The sequence below is a fragment of the Anopheles ziemanni genome, chromosome 2, assembly GCF_943734765.1.
Source record: "Anopheles ziemanni chromosome 2, idAnoZiCoDA_A2_x.2, whole genome shotgun sequence".
NCBI classification, from domain to species: Eukaryota; Metazoa; Arthropoda; class Insecta; order Diptera; family Culicidae; genus Anopheles; species Anopheles ziemanni.
The window spans coordinates 90,533,229-90,555,930 of NC_080705.1; the positions used below are offsets into that span (position 1 = coordinate 90,533,229).

At 45.6% G+C, this 22,702-nt stretch overlaps 4 protein-coding genes across 4 annotated transcripts in view; 2 read left to right on the forward strand and 2 right to left on the reverse strand.

Moving 5' to 3' along the window:
• The first annotated feature begins 2,380 nt into the window (after positions 1–2,380).
• On the forward strand, positions 2,381–7,293 carry LOC131294783 (trafficking protein particle complex subunit 11). Its single transcript, XM_058322830.1, has 8 exons — positions 2,381–3,985; positions 4,061–4,638; positions 4,710–4,861; positions 4,935–5,488; positions 5,552–6,380; positions 6,441–6,607; positions 6,692–7,012; positions 7,082–7,293. Exons 1-8 carry the CDS (start codon positions 2,381–2,383, stop codon positions 7,100–7,102), a joined length of 4,227 nt encoding a protein of 1,408 aa, XP_058178813.1. The 3' UTR covers positions 7,103–7,293.
• Positions 7,294–7,628: 335 nt separating this feature from the next.
• LOC131294706 (uncharacterized) lies at positions 7,629–9,209 on the reverse strand. The gene is made up of 3 exons (XM_058322750.1): positions 9,197–9,209; positions 8,394–9,136; positions 7,629–7,880 (listed from the first exon to the last, which is right to left on the reverse strand). Exons 1-3 carry the CDS (start codon positions 9,207–9,209, stop codon positions 7,629–7,631), a joined length of 1,008 nt encoding a protein of 335 aa, XP_058178733.1.
• Positions 9,210–9,656: 447 nt separating this feature from the next.
• Positions 9,657–10,740, forward strand: LOC131290303 (charged multivesicular body protein 1B2). Its single transcript, XM_058319490.1, has 3 exons — positions 9,657–9,844; positions 9,982–10,447; positions 10,513–10,740. Exons 1-3 carry the CDS (start codon positions 9,823–9,825, stop codon positions 10,634–10,636), a joined length of 612 nt encoding a protein of 203 aa, XP_058175473.1. The 5' UTR covers positions 9,657–9,822; the 3' UTR covers positions 10,637–10,740.
• A 4,421-nt stretch (positions 10,741–15,161) lies between these two features.
• LOC131282161 (elongation of very long chain fatty acids protein 6) overlaps positions 15,162–22,702 on the reverse strand; it is a 28,241-nt gene continuing 20,700 nt past the window's right edge. The window contains exon 3 of the mRNA XM_058311569.1: positions 15,162–16,290. Coding sequence (XP_058167552.1) covers positions 15,663–16,290 — 628 coding nt within the window. The 3' untranslated portion in view covers positions 15,162–15,662. The remainder of the gene's footprint in view (positions 16,291–22,702) is intronic.

Consider the following 22,702-nt stretch of genomic DNA (forward strand, 5'->3'; position numbering starts at 1 on the left):
TAGCAAAACACAAAGAAAAGGGGTAATGAGATTCAATTAATGCTTGCTACACAGTTGCCCAACCGTGTCAGCCTAAGCAAACGGCAATTTAAACGAGTACATATCCCGTACTACCAAAATCTCGTCATGTTGATAGTCAAATTATTGCAGCGATATTTGTTTCGTAGTCTTCACTATTTACCACGCACACCGAACGAGGAGAAGAAACAAATTTGGTGGCTGTCAGTTGTAATCCAGCGCTTCAAACCGAAGTGGCGAAACGTAGTCAATTTTAAGAAAACAAAACCCATTCGTTTCTTCCGCCATAGTTTATTTATTAGCTACTCTACTCTTCCACCGTTTGCAACATGTGTAACAGCCAAAACGAAAAACCGAAGAAAACTGCAATAGAAAGTTTATGAAAAGTCATGCAAAGTTGCGAACGCAACGAACAATAATAAAGTAAAACTGAACGGAGCAACTAGTTAAACGTGAAATGAAATGAAAAAAAAGCAAACCCGTGTTGTGAATAGTTTATGGCGCAAATCATGTAGAAAAGGTACATGTAAAATCTTTCGACAACAGCCCACTCCTGATGAGTGTCGAGCGGAAAACAAATAACTAAGAGTGTTTTAGATATGAATCAAACGTTTCATTGGCTAGCGTACACTTTGGTAACACAAAGTGGAGAAAAATAAACGTCTTACCTTCATTCAACAATTTTTACACTCCCACCAACTAAACTGATACCAACCATATCCTTCCTTCCTGGTAGAATGCCCCTGGTAGAATCTTGACAGTTTTCCATGTTCATTTGTTGTTTTCAATCCGGTCATTGTCTCGTTGAGCGTCCGTTTTGCAGAATTAAGCGTAAATAAATGCATTCAATGCGAGAATTAAAATACAACAATCTGTGTAATGTACATGCCGCGACGAATGGTGTTCTAGGTGGTAAGAAATGACCTAGCTACGTAAGACAAGGCCGATGCGTGGGGCGTTTCGAGGATAAGAAACCATTCAAAAATCCTTAGATGGTAAGCTATTTAACTTTTAAACGATAAACAAATTACAACAGAGATCGATTTTGTGCAAATTATCTAGCTAATGAGTTTAGTTATTGTTTTTCGTTTTTGTCTATATCGAGGTTAGCGTGTAAGACCTTTGAGCCACAAAATGGAACGACAAACAGATATTCAAGTGTAAGAAGCTGTTACAGTGCGCAAGAACGGAGAACTGACAATTGACTTGCTGTAATAAAAATAAAATCCAATTTAAAATGATGCTGCGTTTGTTTTCCTTGAAATTGTTGAGAACTGCATTGATCTGAAATGCTACACAACAAGGTGGTACGGTAAGAAGTTTACATTTTCTTTAAAACACATGTTTTAGCAGATTGAATCACTTCGATTAAACATCATTTGATAAGGATCAAACCGTTTCCCCGTAGAGTCTCTTTTCCACTTCTATCAACATCATTTTATTCGAGGGGTCACGGAACAAGAAGCACAAATTAACCTTTGTTGGAAAAAAGTTTGACTTACAAAAACATATCATTTGAGGAGGTTTATTTTCAAATCGGCCTGCGAACATTATCAACGAATTAGTTACTTCCGCCATGATTTCAAATTGTGACCAAGGTGGTTCTTCTTCTTCTTCTTTCGCTATGCGAGTCGGGGTATATCCTCCTACGCTAAGTCGAACGTTTGTTCCCTTACTCGTAATCAGAGGCGTACCGACTCTGTCCGAACTCCTATGAAGGGGCTCGTCCTTTAGGACCGGCTAATAATAGCCATATGTCCACCCGCCGGCCACGGGAGGGATAATTCCTTCCGTTGTCAGGACACAAGAACTCGTGGTCCGCTTGATTGACTCAAACAGAACGAGATGTGCGGCAGCTAGGATTTTTCTGACCTGAGCTCCAGCTCGGCGTGACCACGCGGTCGTGCCGTAACCTTACTTTTCCGCTAACCCTTTCAGGAACTGCACTGCTAACCTCCGCTCTGATTCACTGCCGAACTGAAACTGACCAAGGTGGTTGATGATTGTTTAACTAACCTTGGCCACAAGGAGCATTGTTTTGGTCTTTCTGGCAGCCCTGCTGTCAGTTTCGTTCTGTCACTTTTCTTGTCATTTGTCACTTTCACACTCATCCGAGTAACTTTTCCAAAATTTGTACATTTATTGATATTAATAGTATTTTCAGTAGTTATCAGTGAACAACACATCCGCACAATAGAAGACGCCTGTCCGGGTTACCCCGGTATGTTGTGCAGTAGTCGTCCAAACAGCTAGTGGCTAAGTTGGTGATTTTCGGCACCTGCTACTCGGAGTTGACTGTGTGTCTATCAGAGGAAAATACACCCCCTACGTGCCGTGGCGGATTAACTGGGGAGGCAACAAAATGTCTCTCGATGCCAGTGTGCTACCGTCGGAACTGCTGACCACGGCTGCCCCGCTGGTGGGACTATCCGGACTGGATGTGCAACGAAGCCCCATCCACAAGACGGTGTGGGATGCATTCAACAACGCCAAAAAACCGGACAGTGAATCCATCCAGTACAAGCTGCTTCCGGCGAACTACGAGTTTCCCGTTTCGAAACCGAAACACCAGTCCTACGAATGGTACTCGCCGAAGGGCATCCTTAAGCGCAACTGGATGCTGAAGCATCTGCACGTACTGCCAGCGGTTGTCGTCCTATTTCAGGATCTCGAATGGAATGACCCCAAGTGGACGGAAAAGCAACTGCAATGTGCTGCCACTATACAGGTGCTGAAAAACTCCCTCCAAGGACGCAACACCCGGATCGCCATCGCACTGCTGCAGCGAGGCAACCATCTGCTGCAGGGCGAGGACATGCTGGCCTCGGAGCGGGCGGCCCAACTGACCAGCAACTGTGACATCAACGCGAAAATGCTCTTCGTGCTTCCACACAACGACCACCTGATGGGACACATCTTCCGGCTGCAGTCGGCCTTTCTCGAGCTGGCCCAGTCCTACTACACGCAGATGATGAAACAGATCCGACTGCACCGGGATCAGCTGACTGATGCGCATACGATGCTTAAAATCCGCCACCAGTTTAAGCTGGGCTTCATCTCCGAGCTGAAGCTCGACCAGTCGAACGCCCTGCGTCACTATCGGCAAACGTACACCTTCCTGGACGACCTGCGGATCGTCGATACGAACTGCCTCGAGATAAAGACGATCGCCGGCTTCGTCAACTACAAGATGTGCAAGCTGTTCTTCCGCCTGAACGCACCGAAAGATTCGATCTCTCAGTTTAAGAACCACATCAACAAATACCGCACGCGAACCGGCTTCAAGGAGCTCCTGTTCGAGCACTACGCCTGGCTGAGCGTGCAGTACAGTGCCTTTGCGGAGCTTTTCTGTGACGCGGTCAAAAATGGGCTCGCCCCCCTGCAGACGCAACACCCGGGAATCTACTTCCACAAGGCGGCCGAATACATTGGGATGCGCAAGGAAGCCTTCCTGCAGTGCACCGCCCTCGGGGCGCCGGCTTCGGCCGAGCTGGGCGCGATCAGCAACTCCGCCCTGTACAGCGACTTTTTCGGCATCCGAGGTAGCGTGAAGACGGGCGAACCGGTGTCCGAACAGCAGGTCATCTGTCTGGTGCAGGAAAACGAAAAGTCCTACAACCACTCGGGGGAAATTATCGCACTCCTCGGGAAGGCGATGGCTCAGTTCAAGGTGTACCGGTGCCTCCGGTTTCGCAAGAAACTGGCAATCGACATGGCCGAAGAGTATCTGAAGAGCGGGGACCACTCGAAGGCCCTCACGCTCTACTCGCTCATGCTTACCGACTACCGGGTCGACAAGTGGTACACCCTGTTCACCCAGGTGCTACTGAAAACGCTCCACTCGGCGTACCTATCCGCATCGGTGCCGGATTTTGTAGCCTGCAGCGTCGAGGCGCTTTCACCCCGGATCGCCATGGAGAAGCAAGAGCGTATTTTAATTTTGGAAAACCTCTGGAAGGTGTTTCACGTAAGGCCGGCGTCGAACCGTGCGACGGTTTGCTCTTTTTTAATCTCCCCTTGTTCTGCTTCCCTCTCCAACCAGAATGTATCACCCGTCTCAAGCAGTCAAATTGCACCGGAACTGACCAACAACTGGCAAACGGCGCTCGCCTCTTTTAGCAACCCCGTCATCAAGCTGGACCTGGACCGGCTGAATGATCTTCTCGAGTGTCGTCTTACCTTCGAAAAGCGTCAGATTCGGAACGACGAAAAACTTCAACTCCAGCTGTACGTGCGCTCGCTAACCGAGGTGCCGCTAAAGTTGAAAAACTTCTCCATCCTTCTAACGGACCTAAAGTCGAGCAGCGTGCGCATTGCCGCCTCGCAGTACGGAGAATACGCGTCCGAGACGTCGGCGGGCGAGCTGAAACCGATCGAAGAGTTTATTCTCGAACCGGAAAAGTGCTACCGAATACTGTTCGTCGGTGATCGGTACCTGTTTACGGAAAGTGTGGACGTGCATATCTTCCGGCTGGAGCTGCAGATGGGCTCCGAGCGAACGTACGCAGTGCTGTCGGTGCGCGAAAAGTTGAATCCAAGCAAACCGTTCAAAACGTACAATCCTCATCGGGACTGCATGGAAAGCATTGCCATCATCAGCTCCTGCTATATCATTCCAACGTAGGTGTGGTGTTGTATAGCCTACTTATCCGATTTTTCATACCTCCTGTTTCGGTTTTCAACACACACAGATTCCATCTAGGGTCGCAAACGAAACCAACCAATCAACCGATGCTGACGAACGAGTTCTACCAGGTGACGACCAAAATATCCAACCACTCGGATCTCTGTCTGCAGAATGTTGGCGTGAACATAAGCGTCCCTCAGACGCTTCGAAACAATGGTAAGTGGGACATGTATAAAAGAAGACTAGCAAAAAAAAACCTTCATTTAAACCCCATTCAATCATTTTGCAGTTTTCGTGACGACCGATTTGAATGCGCCGTTGCAAAAAATTCATTCGCACGTCCAAATCGACATTGGCGAGCTACAGATGCAATCGTCCACCATGGTCTCGTACTATCTGACCAGCCTAGTGGCCGGTAATGTCGAGCTGCGGCAGAAAATGTACTATCAAATGGAAAACCTACACCAAAGCAAAACCGCACCGGGCGGTGGACCGGCTGTTGCCAACGGTGGTGGTGGTGCCGTTACCGTTGATTCACCCTCGACGCCAAACAGCGAAAAGGAAGACTTAGCGAGGCTGCTCGCGAACGAAAAGAACCTGCAGAAGTACGTGAATAACCACAACGTCAAGATAGAGTACCTACCCGACGGGCAGGTGCGGAAGATCAAGGAGGACACGGTGGTGGTACCGTGCGTAGAGGAGATTAAACTGACCGGACGGTTCTACACGCTCAGCCGGGACGCACTCGGGCAGGCGTACCGCAACGAGGACTTTTTGCTGCGGGTCAACGTGGAGGTAAAGTCGCCCGATCCGATCGATATACTCGAAACGCAGTTCATTAGTGTAAGTTGGAAACTTTCGCGTTACCTTGTGTTCGGTTTAACGCCATTAGAGATTTTTCCACAGGATCATAATATTATCGAAAAGCCGTACCAAGGGATTGGCGCAGCACGTGGAACTGGTATGCGTCCAGCAAGCCGCTTCGAAGAGTTGAAGCTACTGAGCGCCATCAACTGCACCCGGGACTGGGTGTCGCAGGCTGACTATCGTTCTGGCGACACGCGTCTCGTATTCAACCGCTCGCGTACTCCGGACCACGGCACGACAACGCTACCACCGCCGTCGCAATCATCGCCGGTCGATGAGCAGTACAACAAAAATCTACTCTCGAAACTCCCGACCAACGCGACGATAATCGGTAGCACTAGCGCACAACTAACCAACCAGATGAACGTAACTCACTCTACCCATAATCCTTCTCCATCTCCACCTCTCCCTCTCCAACCCTCCGCACATGCTGCCCTGGCTGACACGACGCTGGTCTCCTCCACGGACAACGACAACGACTCCGCAGGAAAGGGAAACAACGGCCCCAACATCATGACCACGTCGACGGGAAGCGTAGAAGAGTTTAAGGTAAAACCGCTACCCCTTGGTGACCACGGATCGCTGGCTGGAACGTCTACGAAAGCAGGTGCTGGTGGGCTTGGTGGGGCTGACCCTGCCGAGCTCGGGAAGACGGTCACGAAGAGTGTGTACACTCGGGCGATCGATTGCGTGCAACTCACCAACAACGAACGGAACGGGTTCATCAATGCGGGATACAATCGGGTCGATGCAGGTGCACCGCCGGGCCAAATGGCGTGGCCAATTTTTGGCCTCTACTGCGTTCGATGGTGCCGGTCTAGCACTCCACATGTGATCAACGAGTCAAAGTATATCATAAACGGTATTGGTAAGTTCTATTGTATTGTAAGGTGTTTCTACGATCATTCAACCTTTCGTTCACTTTCAGAGGTCATCGATCCACCGCTGAACCTTTACTGCTACCTGGACCAGCGTCTGTACGTCCGGCTTCCGATGACCCTGCGTATAACGCTGCGGAATCCAACGCGCCGAATTCTTCACCTGCAGGCAATATTGAACAGTTCGGAAAGTTTCATGTTTGCCGGCCATCGGCAGGTACGTACGCCGAGCGAAAGAAGAGTTCCAACGAGAAATGAGCAACAACCCACTTTCCCCTTTCTTCCCCTGTCCACATTGCAGTTGAATGTGACGATATTTTCATACTCCTCGTACGACATGCTGTTCAACCTGTGCCCACTGAAGGCAGGCTGGCAGATGCTGCCGGAGCTACAGCTAGAGTATCAAAACTTCCAGCCACCCGTCGTCCTACCTGCGTCGTCCTCGTCAACGCCGGCGGGTGCGACCACCACAACCTCCACAGCAAAAGTCTCGTCTAGTGAGGCACCGACGATCATCGTCGGTACCGGAGGCGATGTGATAGCGGACGGTATTGAAGGTCAACGGAAGGCGGAGCTGGCCTCGCTCGTTCAGCGGTGGATGCCGAAGATGGTATTTATTCATGTAAGTAATGCACGAAGACAACACGCCTCATGTCCGAACATGAACCCCGAATGTTTCCCCCCATTTCAGCCACCGACGAGGACACTGTGATCATCAATCGGGAAGAAACAGAAGGCAATCGACGCAGGCGTAGCGAAGAAAGAGAGCGATTCGATCACACCGTTGACACAATATTTACTTTCGGCGTGTTTCCATTCTTCTCGCAAAGGATGGACGTAGGGAGCGACACGTTCCGTTGTTTAGTGAATTCAATTTTATTAATTTCTCTTCAAGATACAAATAGTGAAAGTTCGAAAGTGCGGAAAAACAGTAAGGGAGCACACAAACTGCTCGACAATATCGGTGCAAGAAAGATTATTAGTAAATGGTTAATGGCCGAGGTAAGAAAGGATATGAAAATGGTTGGAGTATAGGCAAAAGAAATTAGTTTCGGAATGTATGCCTTTGGCCGCCGATTGATTAAAAGATATCCGGGTATAGCAATATTGCGTTCTGGGAGAAGCAAAAAAATGCAGTTTCGTTCTTCTATCATGTTTGACTCGAACGAATAAAGAATAATTAAATCAAAAACTAATCCATGTCAGCTGTAGACGCACGCCCAATGTCTTCTGTCCGTTTACAGCCGAGGGCTCATGAAATAATCGAGATTAGCGTAGTACGGATCATTCTCGGTGAACACTTGCGATAAATTGCGAGGCTGCCAAAGCATCCGCGTATCGGAAGCGCGTATCATTTGCCGTATTTTAGTGTAAAGGCTGTTCGGGTTGATACCAACTAGGCGCGCAAGCATCATAATATTGTAGTTCGTCATGTCGAACGAACCCACGGGACAGTGCTGAACACCGACGTTACAGAAAAAATGCCCTCGCTGTGTTTGAGAGGCGCTATCGACGGTGTTCGGAGCCTGCTTATTTGTCTTATGCGGAGCTATCTTCTGTTGCGTCCTTGGCTTCATTTCATTATGTTGCAAAACATATTCCTCTGTTCTCATTCTTTTTTCTTCGGCCAGAGTACGATGGGGATTGTGAAGTTGTAAAATTTCACCGTCATTCTCGGTAAACTCCACTTCGTTCAAATGATTGTTCGAAACGTTTTGCCTTTTCCTATTTGTCTCTTTCCTTACTTGGTAGCTGTTCGATCTATCGCGCTTAGTAGATAAATCCAAGCATCCGTCTAACAACATAGTTGGCATCGCTCTTTCAACATTCCGAACTTTTGGTTGTCCAGAAAGTTGCATAAAAGGTTCACAAAGTTTCTCAATTTCTATCGTGCCGACGGTGGGTTCCATAGCAGGCGCCGGTGGTTCAACATTACGTTTTTTTGGTAGTGCAGCAAAATGCAAAATAGGTTCGCAAAGTTTCTCAATTTCTATCGTGCTAACAGTGGGTTCTTCAGCAGGCACCGGTGGTTTATGTCTTTCAACCTTACGTTCCTTTGGTAATGCAGTAAGATGCATAACAGGTTCCATTTCTATAATGTTGATGATGGGTTCCAGTTGAGCAGATTCTGGTGGTACATGTCTTTCGACAATTGCTTTACTAGGTAATTGACTAAATAGAGCAGGAGGTTCACTACAAATCTCCATATCTATCGGGAGTGTATTGGGTTCCAAGCGATGACCATCTTCAACCACCTTAGGTGACATATTTATCATCGCAGTCGGTACCGGTGAACTATCCACGATCCTTGCCGTCGCTTGCTCGTAACTTGTGCGAAATCCTTCCAATACTTGCTCCAACATTTCCTCTTGTTGCGCTTCGATTGTCTCGCTAAACATGTAACGTTGGACAATATCCTTTTGTTTTTCGAACAAACTCACCGAAGGACAGTAGCCGATGGATTGTCCCTCGTCCTGCTGGGTAGTGAATTTGATAAACTCCTCCGCGCCTTCGGCAGGTTTAATCTGATCGGGACGCTTGCTACCACGTGGACTTTTCCACTCCCGCTGCATACACTGTGAAACGGTCGCATTGTTTTGCTGCCTCTTTTTGTTAATTTTTTTGCGCTTCGTACAGGCTATTTTCTCAGCCTTAGGTGGTTGCCCGTAAAATATTCTCCGTTTACGCACATTTTCACGCAGGTTGGGAATTTGCGATGATTCAATAATATCACCTTCGTCAGCCTCTAAAATAGTTATAACTATAATAGTTGCAATGTAATTCTATGTAAGAATTTTAACCGTACCTTCAATATCCATCGCTATTGTGCTCTCACGACGTGATCAATGGTAACTGATCGGCTTTGCAAGTGGAGTATAAAACCAATTCTTCAATCAATCATTCTTTTACTGTTTCCGAGGCAACGTGTGCTTTCTAGATTTCACTTGATCTCGTCCACAAATTGGGTTCAACAAAGGATGGATAATACTGATTTGAACTTTTAAAATCTTTTTACCGTAATTGGGTACTGAATTATCTATTATGTAAATGTATTATGTTCTCGTTGAAACAATTGTTCACGTTAACGTATCCAGAGTTACTCTACACGTGCATTGGAATTTTGATTACGACTTGACAGTTACAAATGCCATAGTGGCATATGTGGCAAAACAGACTAAACGAGGTTGCCCATGCAGGCTCGCGTGTTCATCTGTCAGAACTGACAAAACAAACGCAATGTTTGTATCCGCAACACTCGATTGAAAACATTAAAAATTGGAAGTGACTCATCCCTATCCTAGTGGTCAGAACATTTTATTTAATCATAAATTGGGACGTGCTAGTGTTTCCTCACTTTTCATACAGTCCATTTGATAGTTTAACAGTGAAACGAAGTTGTAACCTCGAAGCACCTTCAAAATAGGGAACGAAATGTCTTCGTCAGCGATGGAAAGCATCCTTTTCAAAGAAATATTGTTTATTCCAAATTGCTACTCCCAAACCAATTCAACTTAACATTTCGATTCTATTCTTCAGAGCTACTCACATGCATTACCAACCGTTATTTACCTTAACCTGGATGTTTCGCAGAGCATTTGTTTAACCTTAAATTTGCAGTGAAGGATCTTGAACGGAACGCGAAGAAATGCGAGAAGGAAGAGAAAGCTGAAATACTGAAGACGAAGAAGGCGATCCAGAAAGGCAACACGGAGGTCGCACGTATCCACGCAGAAAATGCAATCCGACAGAAGAGCCAATCGCTAAACTACCTCCGAATGAGCGCCCGTGTGGATGCGGTTGCGAGCCGGGTTCAGACCGCACTGACCACACGGAACGTGACCAACTCTATGGCGGGAGTGGTGAAAGCGATGGATGCCGCTATGAAGGGGATGAACCTGGAAAAGATCTCCGGTTTGATGGATAAGTTCGAGTCCCAGTTTGAGGATCTGGATGTGCAAAGCTCGTACATGGAGAATACCATGTCACAAACAACTACCACGGCGGTGCCTCAGAACGACGTAGAATTGCTCATGCAAAGAGTAGCGGATGAAGCTGGGTAAGGCCCTTATCAAACGAATACAGTATGGCAGTAATCACAACGATATAACTGTTTGTCTACAGACTCGAGTTAAACATGGAACTCCCATCCGGACCATCTACGATATCGGTCGGTGCATCGACGCAAGTCTCTACGGAACAGGATGAACTAACGGCACGCCTAGCTCGTCTTCGACAGGCAGAATAGGTCAACACCATTTGCCTCTTGTCAATATTCAATCAGTCCTTACTGTTATCGAGGCGAATCCGGATTATGCAGCTGTGGTGATCTGATTATTTCATCTCGAGATGTGCATTACCCTGCGTTTTTGCCCTCAAACGTGAATACCGAATTCTCCTAATTTGGCTTTCGTAAAATAATATATATTCCCAGTTCAACGCGATGAAATAGGGGTTTTTTTTATGATTTACGCCAGGTATGACCAACGCTTCGAGGAATAATAAAGTTGCTCGTTAATTTAAAGGACACCGTAGCTATTGACCTACACTTAAGACAAAAAGTTGAGAACTTCACCGATACCTATGGACTTGGTCATACTGAATCACGTTGAACGAAATATTACAAAATTACTTATTGCTGTTAATCACTCTTGAAGAGTCTTACGGGTTTGCAGTTACAGTCGGTTCAGTGAAAAAATAGATTACCTAAACAAAGACAACTCTTTGGACTGGAAACTGTACACACTGATGCTCCTAAACAAAGACAACGTTTCACAATTAAACGAACGATTTTGAACCGTCCCCAAAAACATTACCACGTGACTGAAGGAACGTGCAAATGTTGTATCAGACTTGCCTTTTCGGCAATATTGACGTCAAACTCAAAGTGTAAAAATCAAGCGCAAAATGTTCAACCTATCTATCGATCGACGAAAACTCCTCGCCACACAAAAACAAGTCCGCAATCTTTGCCAATTGTCTGTGCTTGAGGAAGTACTTCAGGTACTGCCTTTTTTCGGTTGAAGCAATAAGCTAAAGGAACGCGTTTCGTCCGCTTGCGATCGTCATGACGTCAAAGTAAGAGGTTTTTTACGAACGCATGCCGTGCTACACGCGCACTCGATCGTGTAATGATGAGCATATTTCAGAATCGATAGTTTAACATCCATTCAAGTCGGATGTTTTCTCCGTTTGATACTCGACACCGTGAAGGTTAAACGTAATTACCCGCGGGTGCCTGCTTCGCGGGTCAGCCTCGCGCTCGGACAGAGGATAATTGAACAACCGAGTGTAAAAAAAACCACCCAAACGAAACGTACTCTTTTTTCATGCAGACGATCACTGTTTATCTTTCCGATCGGTTGGGTCGTTGTATCGAATTTTTAAGGCTTATTTAGGTTATATAGTTAAAGGACACGTGTATTTCTTTCATTGCGTGCCACACAGACACATCTTCGCAGCGTGCATCGGTGATGTTTAATTTGAATCAGTTTATTTTGATACAAAATGAACAACTTTTCATGTAATGTATTTTCCTTTGTCTTGCACATCGTCATTCGGGTTAGAGTTGGTAGGGATTGTTTTGTTTGTTCTTGGTTTCTGCTATTTGCGTCTGATTGATTTAAAAGATATTGGTTTGATACGGTGTTCCTTTTCAAACTTCTTATTTATTCTTTTACTGAGCATAGAACGGATTAAGAATCAAAACTAAATGCATACCTCTCAAATGCTATTGGTTGCGTGTGTCTGTTGATCAACAAGGGTTCTTTATCATTCACTCTATTCCACCCTTAACTCTACATGGTATTTACTTATCATATATTTCTGTTGCGATTTGTTTGCTGGTTGGTTTTTTTTCTTGTATTTCTCATCCCTTTTTTTATTGAAAGATGAGCTGTTAACATTCATGTTGGTTTTGTGTTGTTTCATTTCTTCTTTTCCCAAATTTCATAAGTAAACTTTTACTTCAATTGAGTCCTAGTTTGTCTCTCGCACAACATATCGTTGTTGCATGTATCTGTGTTTTCGGATTGGTTTCCCCGTGTGGTTCAATGCAATATTAAACGCTTCTCGTTTTTCTCTACCAATCGGAGAAATATGAAAACGTGAATATTATGAAGAAAATAAAAATTTACTACCCATTATTACTTCCAGCAACCGATAAGATGGCGAACAAAAATGTATTTGATCACGAACTAAAGATCTATTACCCAACTCTTTCGAGAACTACATGGAGTAAAGTTTTGTCTGCGATTTTCAACATTCGTTTGCGCGAGTTATTAAGCGAGTCACAAGTTGAACACATTGCACATGCACTTCAAAGCCCATGATGGGAAGCATCTAAATATACAAGCATGTTTTTTGACGATGATGAAACACGTCTCTTTCTCGGTCCGTCGATACCTAACACTAAAGCATGGGGGGGGTTAGAGATTTTACAAGTCTGTACATTTCTTTTAGAGGATGCAAACTATCTAGAGTGGTTGTTGGAGCCGCAAAACCATATCCCAGGCTTTGGTAACATCTTAACGACTTTGGTAGCCCAAAGCAGCCAAATAAAAGTGATCACTTAGTCTTCACAATATTTTGTTGCTCGGAATGGTTACATTCGGAAGATCAAATTCAAATTCAAAGAATCAATATTCACACCATTTATAAAGCATAAAGAAAACTGCTTTTTTACGTTACGCCGAAGCAAAGCAATGGCCTGTGGTTTGTTTTCCAAATCATTTTTCAAATAATTTAATTTATCATTTAGCTTTTTCAACCATCTTTTCCTTTCTTCATGACCTCAATCCACCAGCATTCAATGGCATTCAAATGTGTTTTCAGTTGCACCCTCATACTGACACTGATCTTTCCATATCTCTCGTCAGTGAACGGTTGATTTTAGCAAGGGGGTTTGTTTTCGACTTTTATCTTTGTTATCTCGCACTATTGACTCGAACATTATGTACAATGGCTCACCGTAGCGGCAACAAATTAATGCAAGTTGAGCGAATGCACGGGGCATCCACACCCTCGCGACAGATAGAGCTGCATTAAATGCGATAGAACGGTCGGGAAACGGGAAATTATTATCGCAAGCCTATTTTACTGGGAAGGACCCTACACAGTTGCTTAATCCCTACAATGAACCAATATTCCCCTTGAGCAGCTGCAAATTTCCTTACTATTGCTGGATCGTTTGTTCTCCTTTCGATCATTTAGATTCACCACCGCAGACTATCAAACAAATGCAAAATATGATGTGGGTTTTCCCCTTGTTTTGACTTTTTGCACATTTTTATTTATACGGATATTTTGGAATCATTAAAAGTATCTAAGCACAGTACCATCGATAGGGGCCAAGCCCGGGAAATAAATAAGTTCAAATGCTTTACGCTCTTCACTTCAAGCACACGTAAGTTTTCTTGCAACCTAGAGAAAAAGTTATTTCGAAATTTGTTTTAAAAATCTGTTTTTGTCTTTTATGGTAAATCTCGATCATATCCCGTTGCGTTCTCAAACAAACAAAAACCGAATAAGAGTAGGAAGAATAACACAGTTTTGCGTCCCTTCCGAACACGAGAAACGAGAAATGTCAGGTGGTTTCACTCAGCGAATGCATCAACAAGTTTATTTATGCTCTCGTTGCGTTTATTTATTATAAATAAGTCGAAAACAGTCTTTGCGCAGATGTTCCGGTTATGTCTTAGCACCTTCACGCACTTCTAATCGTAGTTCTTTCATTAAATCTCTCTCTCCTTCCTTACTCTGCCTATTCCTCTTTGCATTCGGCCAAATCTCTTCCTAGTACCCACTACTAGGCGGTAATGGACAACACAAACCCTTGAAGAATCTGCCGCCCGCGTAAATCTTTCATAAAGCTCCTATACACAGAACAGGGCATTAACGGCGCAAAATCTCGTTTTCCTAGACATCGCATGAAGGAGTTACAACGTCACTTCACTATCGGTAAATTGCTTTCCTACCTCCTCCTCCTCCTCCTCCTTCCTGCCGATGCTTTCCCCGGCAGACCCGTTTTTATTACCTCCTTTCCTTTTCAACTGTGTTCGATGGAAATCTCGCCTCCTCCTTCCCTACTTAAAGATAGTTTATTTTCCGGACGAAAATCAAAAACCTTACAAATTCTTCATAGTTCAGCTTCGCTTTCACACCTCTGTACAAGTATTATTACTTTCACTATATATATATCTAACTCCCAGAAATGATACAACACAGAGAGAAGAAAAATGGAACAAAAGAAAAATATAAACAAATAAAAAGAAACAAAAAGAGTAGCAACTACCATAAGATGTACACTAACTTAAACAGTCCTTCCTTCCCCGATAGGTTGCCTTTCCCATTCCCACCCCATTCAAGTAACGTTTCACCACGGATGGGATGTTTTTTGTTTGCTTTTTAAGCCGAAGTAGTTGTCACTTAACTTTGCTGATGTCCAATAACATATCCCGTCCAGGATATTTTTGTTGCGTAAATGTGTCTATATGTGTGTCTGTGGGCCGTTGAATCCTTTGGCGGCCAAATATAGTAGCTGTCATTTTCTCCCTGGTACCCTCCGCAAGCCATTTTAATTTCCAAGAGAAACAAGCTGCACCAAAACTAAGCTTATATATAGCCACAATTACGGCACCCGAAGTGGCGATATTGCTTTTTTGCAGGTTTCCTTTGCCAAAAGGGGAGGATGGTTTTCTTTTTGGAATTAGCATCATTTTTGTTTATGTGCGATCTCAAATGACGGAGTCGTGCGCAGATGGTGGTGGTGGTAGTGGTGGTTGTACATTGTCGTGTTGGTGGACGTTCGTCATAGTTGGTGAAAGTTTAACCTGGATAACACCCGGCGGAATGGGGGGAGGGGTGGTGTCCCGGTGTCTTAATTATTAACCCTAGTATCCCGACCTTACGTTGAGCGAATTTATCATCTATGGAATTGTGCTCTAAGCGGTCATCGCCAACCGGGAGGATTTGAGGAAATGGTTGTAGTGGCCACGTAGATCCTCCCATCCCATAGCGGCCTCAACAACGCTACTTGAGTAGCAGTGGCAGAGATGAAAGGAATGGGGGAGACGACGCCACTAATTTGTCGCCCACACAAGCACCAGAGAATATGGTTGATCAGAGCTGCAGCGCGTGTGGCCAAACTTGGTTGATAAATATAAGATGAAGCAGAAGAGGCAGGGAGAAAAGGACGTCAAGCGCTGAATTGCCGCCGCTGATGGACCGCAGGGTGGTGCAGAAGATCGGGCCAAAACAGACCTCGGTGCGGCCGTTTACTGTGCCTTGATCTTGCTGGTCGCCTGGCCGGCCAGCAGCGCCTGCACGTCCGACTTGCCGTTGCTCGCGGAGGAGCTGATGTACTGGCCGCTGGTGGCGGTCGAGGACGCCGTCACCTGGATCGGTCGCTTGCCCTTGCGCGCGTTAGTCGAGAGGTAGGTTTTGTAGAAGAAGCGCGCGAACAGCACGAAGTAGCTGAAGTACATCGCGATCGAGAGCTTGATGTTCATCTCGGAGATGTTGCACGAGTTTTTGCCGGCCGTCTGCAGGAATCCGTGGGCCCAGATGTTGATCGCACAGCCGACCACCATCTGCGTCAGCTGCAGCGTCGTGATCAGCATGGCGATCGAGCGGGGCGGCTTGAAGTTGAGGGCGCGCAGCGCGTAGTACGAGTACATCACCGAGTGGACGCAGTAGTTCATCACGATGAACCACCGGGCCGAGGCGGTGTACTCCGTGTACGAGAACCACGAGTACATCAGCACCGTGATGTGGTGGTACCAGTGCAGGAAGATGAGCGGCTGTTTCCGCAGGACGATGAACACCGTGTCGCCCAGTTCCGGCAGCTTCGACAGGACGAACAACCATGTCCAGAAACCACTGACACGGTCGTGCTCGATGAAGCTGCAAGGCAAAAGCAAACAATTTTGGGGGAAAACGTTTTAGTCTATGTATCGTCTGTATAAATTGAAGCGAGGAAAAACCAACCAACGCAACTCTACGGGCCCCGTGTACAAACTATTGAAGTAAGGCGTCATAGGACTAACTAAAATACCGGCCCCGCTCAACACGGTGGCCATAAACATCACGCTGTGTTTTTCCAGCTGACCACGGCACCCAACGTTGTAATTAATTAACACATTCAGTAGCAGTTACTCTTATCCTTCACCCGGCGATTCTGGCACCGTATGGACAAAATTACTTTCCTTCGAACCAAAGTCATCTACATACGAATGACCCTACAACAGCTCCACGCACCAGTCCCTGTGTCTGGGGAGGACATACTACCCTACCAGACAGGATTAGTTGGTTAAACACAGCGACACTATCGCAAGACAGCGATATAAAAGGTTTACATAGAACTTGATTAATGCGAACGGAAAGCTTCGTTTGCCAACGGAATGACGTAGGATGCAACAAATGGCATGAGGATGCGAATGGTTTGTCTATGATGACTAGATTTGTCTTCCATTGCGTCACTGTCATGTACGAGTGGAAGAGGAGTTTACGTTTTTCTAACGTCATTTGATTGTGTTTGATTCTATTTCAAACTGCATGAAATCATCCTTTATTTCAAACCAAATCGCTGTACTAGCATCAAATTTGCAACAGTGCGAGTTCGTCAGGAAGTGCGCCAATAATCACGGCCACGTGCCACACCTTGTTCGGCAAAAGTGCACGCGAATGGAACATCAACATGCTGATAGAAAATTCCCTCCATTCACTGCACTTGCACTGGCAGAACACACAAGGTGGTTCCTCCTTATACCGCTGCTCCAGTACTAGTCGGACGGATCTTTCCAGCTCTGATCCATATTTGATGTTCACTCTGCCCGCCCAAACTAAACCGGCCACAGGAAGAAGGAAGTACACCAACAACAATGTCTGGCCACGAAAGGGAACGATGGGCGGGCAAGGCCGCACCTAACGATGGGCTAATTTATTCAACAGTTCATTAGGTTCAATAGACGCTTGATAGCTAATGGGTGGCCGATATTAGATCTGATGTAAAATGCAGCGACGGGATTTTCCGATCGGCCGACCATTACACGATGGCCAATGGTCCACCACCAACGCGCTCCCTGGGGCAGGGTGGTGTTCTGGTATCCGATTTTGCTGAGCTCATCCCGCGTCGCGTAAACGCTGATGTCAAGTTAACATCGCACATTGGATTCGACGCGTTACGTTTTTAATGTCATTCCGATTGCTCTCGTATCTATCGTGCAAAATAAATTCCAAAACACGATCCGGCATCATACACTGGCACGCATTGACGTCAGTTACGTGGCAAAGATGACGCGGTCAGTTGATGTTGTGGTGTCCAGGAGCGGCGAAAATGCAAACAAACGAGACGAACATCCCCGACACACTCTGTGCTTCCGAGAACGACATCCGAGTGGAGCGACGAAATGGTGTTATTTTTACATAAACTTGAACAAATATTGAAAACACTTCCACTAACGTTTGCCGAGTTACGGTTGAATGAGAGTCATAAATTGTTTGTCTTTTTCTTTTACAATAAAAAAATTGCCACTGTTAATCAAAGTTCAACAATGATGTAAACGGGCATTTCGCTAAGCGGGCGTAAGTAAAAGTACTTTAAGACGAAGATTATTTTGTGGCCAATGGTAATTATGGTTCCAAAAAGGTACAACTTTGCCAAGCTTTGTTGGGAGCGAACAAACCGCAACTAGAAGCTCAAAGCGTCCCCGAAAAATTGCAATCCCTTCTCGGCGAAAGCATCTCGGTTGAACCGGTGGCCACCCCCCCGGGACAACTGTTACATCAATGGAAGAGGGAAGAAAAAGGGCAGCGAAGAGAGTGAAAAAAAATCAATACCGCAAAGCTAAAATTAGTTCACCTTCCCGAACAATGTCCCGAGACCGGTTGTGGGGACACATTTTGAGAAACAAAAAACCAACAAAACGTAGGAGATATTAATGTTGCAAATGATAAATATTTGACTGCGGAATTGTTTCCACCCTATATCGTATGGGGTTTTCCTCCGCAAGTTCTACGTCTTCGTTTCATACCTTTTCGATCTTTTAGCAGATGAAATAAAGTTCTCACTCCACAGCTGAGCGACTGAAAACCGGTGACTTTCATCGTATCATTCCATGAATCTTTAACAATCCTACTTCAAAAAACCAGTTCTCTTAGTGCTTTTCCTTCCTGAATGTATGAAACACACGTCGCTAGATGAATCATTAGCTATCCTTTCTCTTTGCTTAAGACGATCGTGCGCAGGCAACTTTTCCCATTCCCTCCGGCAGGCAACTGACGTCCTTGAGAAGGGCGAAGACATCGGTGAGGGGGACAAAAAGTGAACTACAACCTCACGTTCGAGTTGCATTTTACACCACACAGTCGAGTGGCAGGTGAGCTGCTATTTCGACATGAACCGGGGAGAGCAAGCAGATCAATCCGAACCTTTATGGTCGTTGACCGGCGGCCGGCATGACACGACCTTCGAGAAAAAGGAAAACCCACCAACCAGCTGATCAAGAAGTTTGCCGGAGACGTTCCAAGAAAAGCGAACATAAATCATACACCGCAACCTATCTCAACTTTTCGACAACCGTCCGTAGGTCCGCAAGACCCTTCTTGAGACATTCTAAAAACCGGTTGCAGAAATGGTTCCGTCTAACCAAGCAAGCTGCACCAACTTAGCACCAGAAGCAAGCATGCCTACTAAGATCAGCTGGTGATGGTCACCCAAGACGAGGGCTCGCGCATTGCAACAGCTTCCTTCTTCCAGTCAGCATACGCTCTAATGTCGTTCGACGAATGTAGACCAAAAACAGTTGTGCCACACCGTGGTGGACCTTTCAAAGTTGCCAGAGTGTTGTAAAGCAACATGGCACCATACACCGTGTCGTCGTGGTGGTTAACGGGAGTTTGTTTTGCAAGAAGTTACCGATTGACTTAATTACCTTTGATTGAACATGCCTGAACACACACATGGTACACTGAAAAGGCAAATCTCTGAAAGAACGTGTGTAAGGTACATTACAATTGCCAGGAAAATGAAATTCGATTGAAAATTCAACTCCACACCTTCGATGCAATCCATTTTCTACAGCGAACAATAGGACGTTCCAGAAGAATCTCTAGACATTAACCCCACACTAGCGGAAGGAAACGTCGAGATTCGCTCGTAAACACGTCACAATAGCTAGCGAATCTTACATCTCGTGCTGGGAATGCGGGTTTTTCCATTCTTCTGCAAAAAACAAGTCGTTGAGAAGAGAGAGAGAGAGGGGGAGGAACTTCAAAGAAAGTGAGCGACTGTGCAAACACAATCTCGCGCCACGGCCTACTTAATGCAGTCTGCAGTCATGATTAATTTATATATCGATAATTAAATGCTAGTAACTCATTCCCGTGCGGATTGCTACGATGTTGGGTAGTGGATTGAGATCCCCATCCGGACGTTCACCGATCACTCGATGCGAACGTGGTGGAGGTTTATTTGCTTGATTCGCTGTTTCGAATTACATTTCGCTTTACAATGAAAGGCAAGTATATCGATCCCCGAAAATGGAATGAGAAAACTTGGACACAAAGAAATTTCAGCCGTTTGGTGTGCATCCGCATCAAAAATCAGGGGAAACACTCGTGAAACTCAGGTTGGTCAACTACTTATTACCCCCGGTGGGCACGGTTCGTGAGCAACGGGCACAAACGTTTGTCAAACGAGGATGTCAAACTAGCGGTACCAGAGAGCTCACTGGAGTGCGGATCGAAGGTCCTTTGCTGAATTTTTTTCCCTCCGTTGGCACGCGAATGGGGTCGCCAGACGCGGAAATTTAATTAGTGCACCTGGTGCACTGACCGGCCTTTGACCGACTAAGCGCATACAAGCGCCAGTCGACTGCCAGGCTGGGGCCACCACCTCTTTTTGCCTACCCTCCTCTTTAGGAAAGGCATCCACCGGAAAGGAGTATGTTAAACACCGACAATAAATGGAAAAGGGGATCGCATGACTCGCAACTTGGAGCACGCGAACCACTGTGAGATGCAGTTGTGATCGTGCAATGGGGGGATTGATCAAATTCCACCGTCCATATTTTGCATCATCCGTGTAACATTATGTGCAGTAGAACGAAGCGACTTCCCATCTTTAGATACTGAATCATGCCTAACGCCAACCTTACCTACTTGCTATGCGCAATAATATCTGATCGCCTTCAAATTTATGTTTATAACAATTGCGATATCAGTGTTCCCACGAAACCATTCGCACAACATTCCCGGTGGAGGTTTTAAAATTCACGATAACAAACACACGTGAACGGAAGCGAGGGTAAATAACAAAAGTAGCACGATTGAAAAAGAGGCATTACCCAAAAGTTGTCTCGTCTTTCGAAGATTCGAAGCCGAAAGATGAGAAAGCGTGAAATGGCAAGCCTTAGTGTATGTAACATACATTATGCAACGCATTTTTGGTCACGATCGGTCGCACTATGACACCAATACAATGATCGCCACGCGGTGATGATCGATCGAGGTGAAGTTCAGTAGAGATTGGACGCACAAAGAAAAACACCTTCTCCTGGGAACTCTGAAGTACGTGAACGTACACCACACCACCTTTAGTTAACCTTTGGAAATAGAGAAATTGTTTTAAAAACTTTACGTAGTAATAATTCCATTCTTCAGGAGTATCAACAACCCGTTTCCCGCCGCAGAATATTTGCGGAATGCAGTGCTTGTCGACCGTTCAATTTTGCAAAAACCACACACGGATGTATGCGAGTCACGCGCCCTGGTTCAAAGCATGCCAAAACGTTCCGGGATGGTTCGTTCAAGTTCAAGAAGTGCTTTCCCTTTCAGCCCTGATGAGGTAATCACGACGATCGATGCACGCACGATCGGCGGGACGCGAGAGGGAGAGAGCTCCGCTAGCATAAACAGGTTGTTCCCTGGGCCTTTGTTCGTGCGTATGTGTATTTCTGCAGGGAAACCGCCGTTGTTGTCGTTGAAAAAGGGGTTTTCGGGTGGCCCACAGGAAAACCAGGTCTCAGGCATAACGTAACATTGAGGATCGTCGCCGTGTTTGGCGTTGTTGTGGTGCTTGTTGTGTTTCTCTGTATTCATATCTCCTTGCTTTTGAGGTCACTGCGTAGTATTTAGTTTTCTTCACTTCACGAACATTCCACGCATTCGGAAGGCTTTCCCCCAAAAAGCGAGAAAGGTGGGACGGAATGCGTGCACTATTGACATTTGATCGCTCCCTCTTTGCTCGCGGAGGAGACGTTTCGCAAGTGCCGAAGAAGGAATTTCGACGTGGGCATTTGTGGGTTGAAAGTTTGACAACGATAGGGGTCGCGGTTGGTCAGGTTCCGGTTATGAGTTCCCGTTTGGTCCGCTTTTGCTGTGACATAACGCCGTAACGAATTAAGATGCGTTTCAGCCGAAAGAAGATCATCCACGAACCGAGTGATTACAACACACCAGTGAACCTGTTATCAAATCCGCCGTCGCTGTTGGTCTGTAATAACGACAAATTGTGACTAAAAACGATCGTAAAATGGTTCACCTCTTGGACCACAACGCCATTTTCTGTGGATTTCCCAAACACAGCAGACGTAACACGTTTGTTCGATATTGTTGTCTTTTAATCCTTCGGTTGCATTACACCATTCTGGGGCTGTAAAAGATGAGTCAATCGTTTGCAAACTGCAGCACACAAAAAAGGTGAACGGTTTTTCATCTGCTCTTCTCAACACTCACGCGATTCGTCGAAGATGATCATCTGGCCAAGTTTGGTAACATAACAACGCCATTTTTTGGCCGCCTGTTTTCATCGAAACGAACAATCAAACCGAAACCATCGGTGAACGGGTATATGTGAGGACATTTCGATGCTATTCTCAATTTGTGACTAATTCTCACTAATGTTTCCAACGGAGGGATCATTGGCATTAGTCATCGATCATGAGCAGAAAATAGTTTCACTTGCTGTAAAAAAAAGAAACCATGTATTATCACGCACCGAAGTCGTCATCTCAACAACGATTGAAAACGTGTCGTAAATAGTATTCCAATCTTCGCGATAAATTGAAAGGACTTCAAGTGTGACAAACAAACAAGACCATAAAATGATGCCATTACATTTTACCTGAAATCGCCATTCGTTACGCAACGTTATTAGCGAGTGTTGCATGATGCCACTATTATTTCACCCAGACATCACCCTCACAACAGGCGACCGTGAAACCACGGTGGAAAAGCGTCACAAAATGGCCTATTATTCATCGTTAGCTTGCAGTTAATTGATCGACGTATCCGATAATGGGCATTGGGAGAGACC

Bases quoted from the DNA above. Each gene is read 5' to 3' on its own strand.
- LOC131294783 (XM_058322830.1), top strand. From the start codon at position 2,381: ATGTCTCTCGATGCCAGTGTGCTACCGTCGGAACTGCTGACCACGGCT. The intron at 6,381-6,440 runs GTAAGTTCTATT...GTTCACTTTCAG, and splicing joins GTATATCATAAACGGTATTG to AGGTCATCGATCCACCGCTG. The intron at 6,608-6,691 runs GTACGTACGCCG...TCCACATTGCAG, and splicing joins TGTTTGCCGGCCATCGGCAG to TTGAATGTGACGATATTTTC.
- LOC131294706 (XM_058322750.1), bottom strand. The intron at 7,881-8,393 runs GTTAGCACGATA...TCTCAAACACAG, and splicing joins TGCCTGCTGAAGAACCCACT to CGAGGGCATTTTTTCTGTAA.
- LOC131290303 (XM_058319490.1), top strand. From the start codon at position 9,823: ATGTCTTCGTCAGCGATGGAAA. The intron at 9,845-9,981 runs GCATCCTTTTCA...GATGTTTCGCAG, and splicing joins GTCTTCGTCAGCGATGGAAA to AGCATTTGTTTAACCTTAAA. The intron at 10,448-10,512 runs GTAAGGCCCTTA...GTTTGTCTACAG, and splicing joins AGAGTAGCGGATGAAGCTGG to ACTCGAGTTAAACATGGAAC.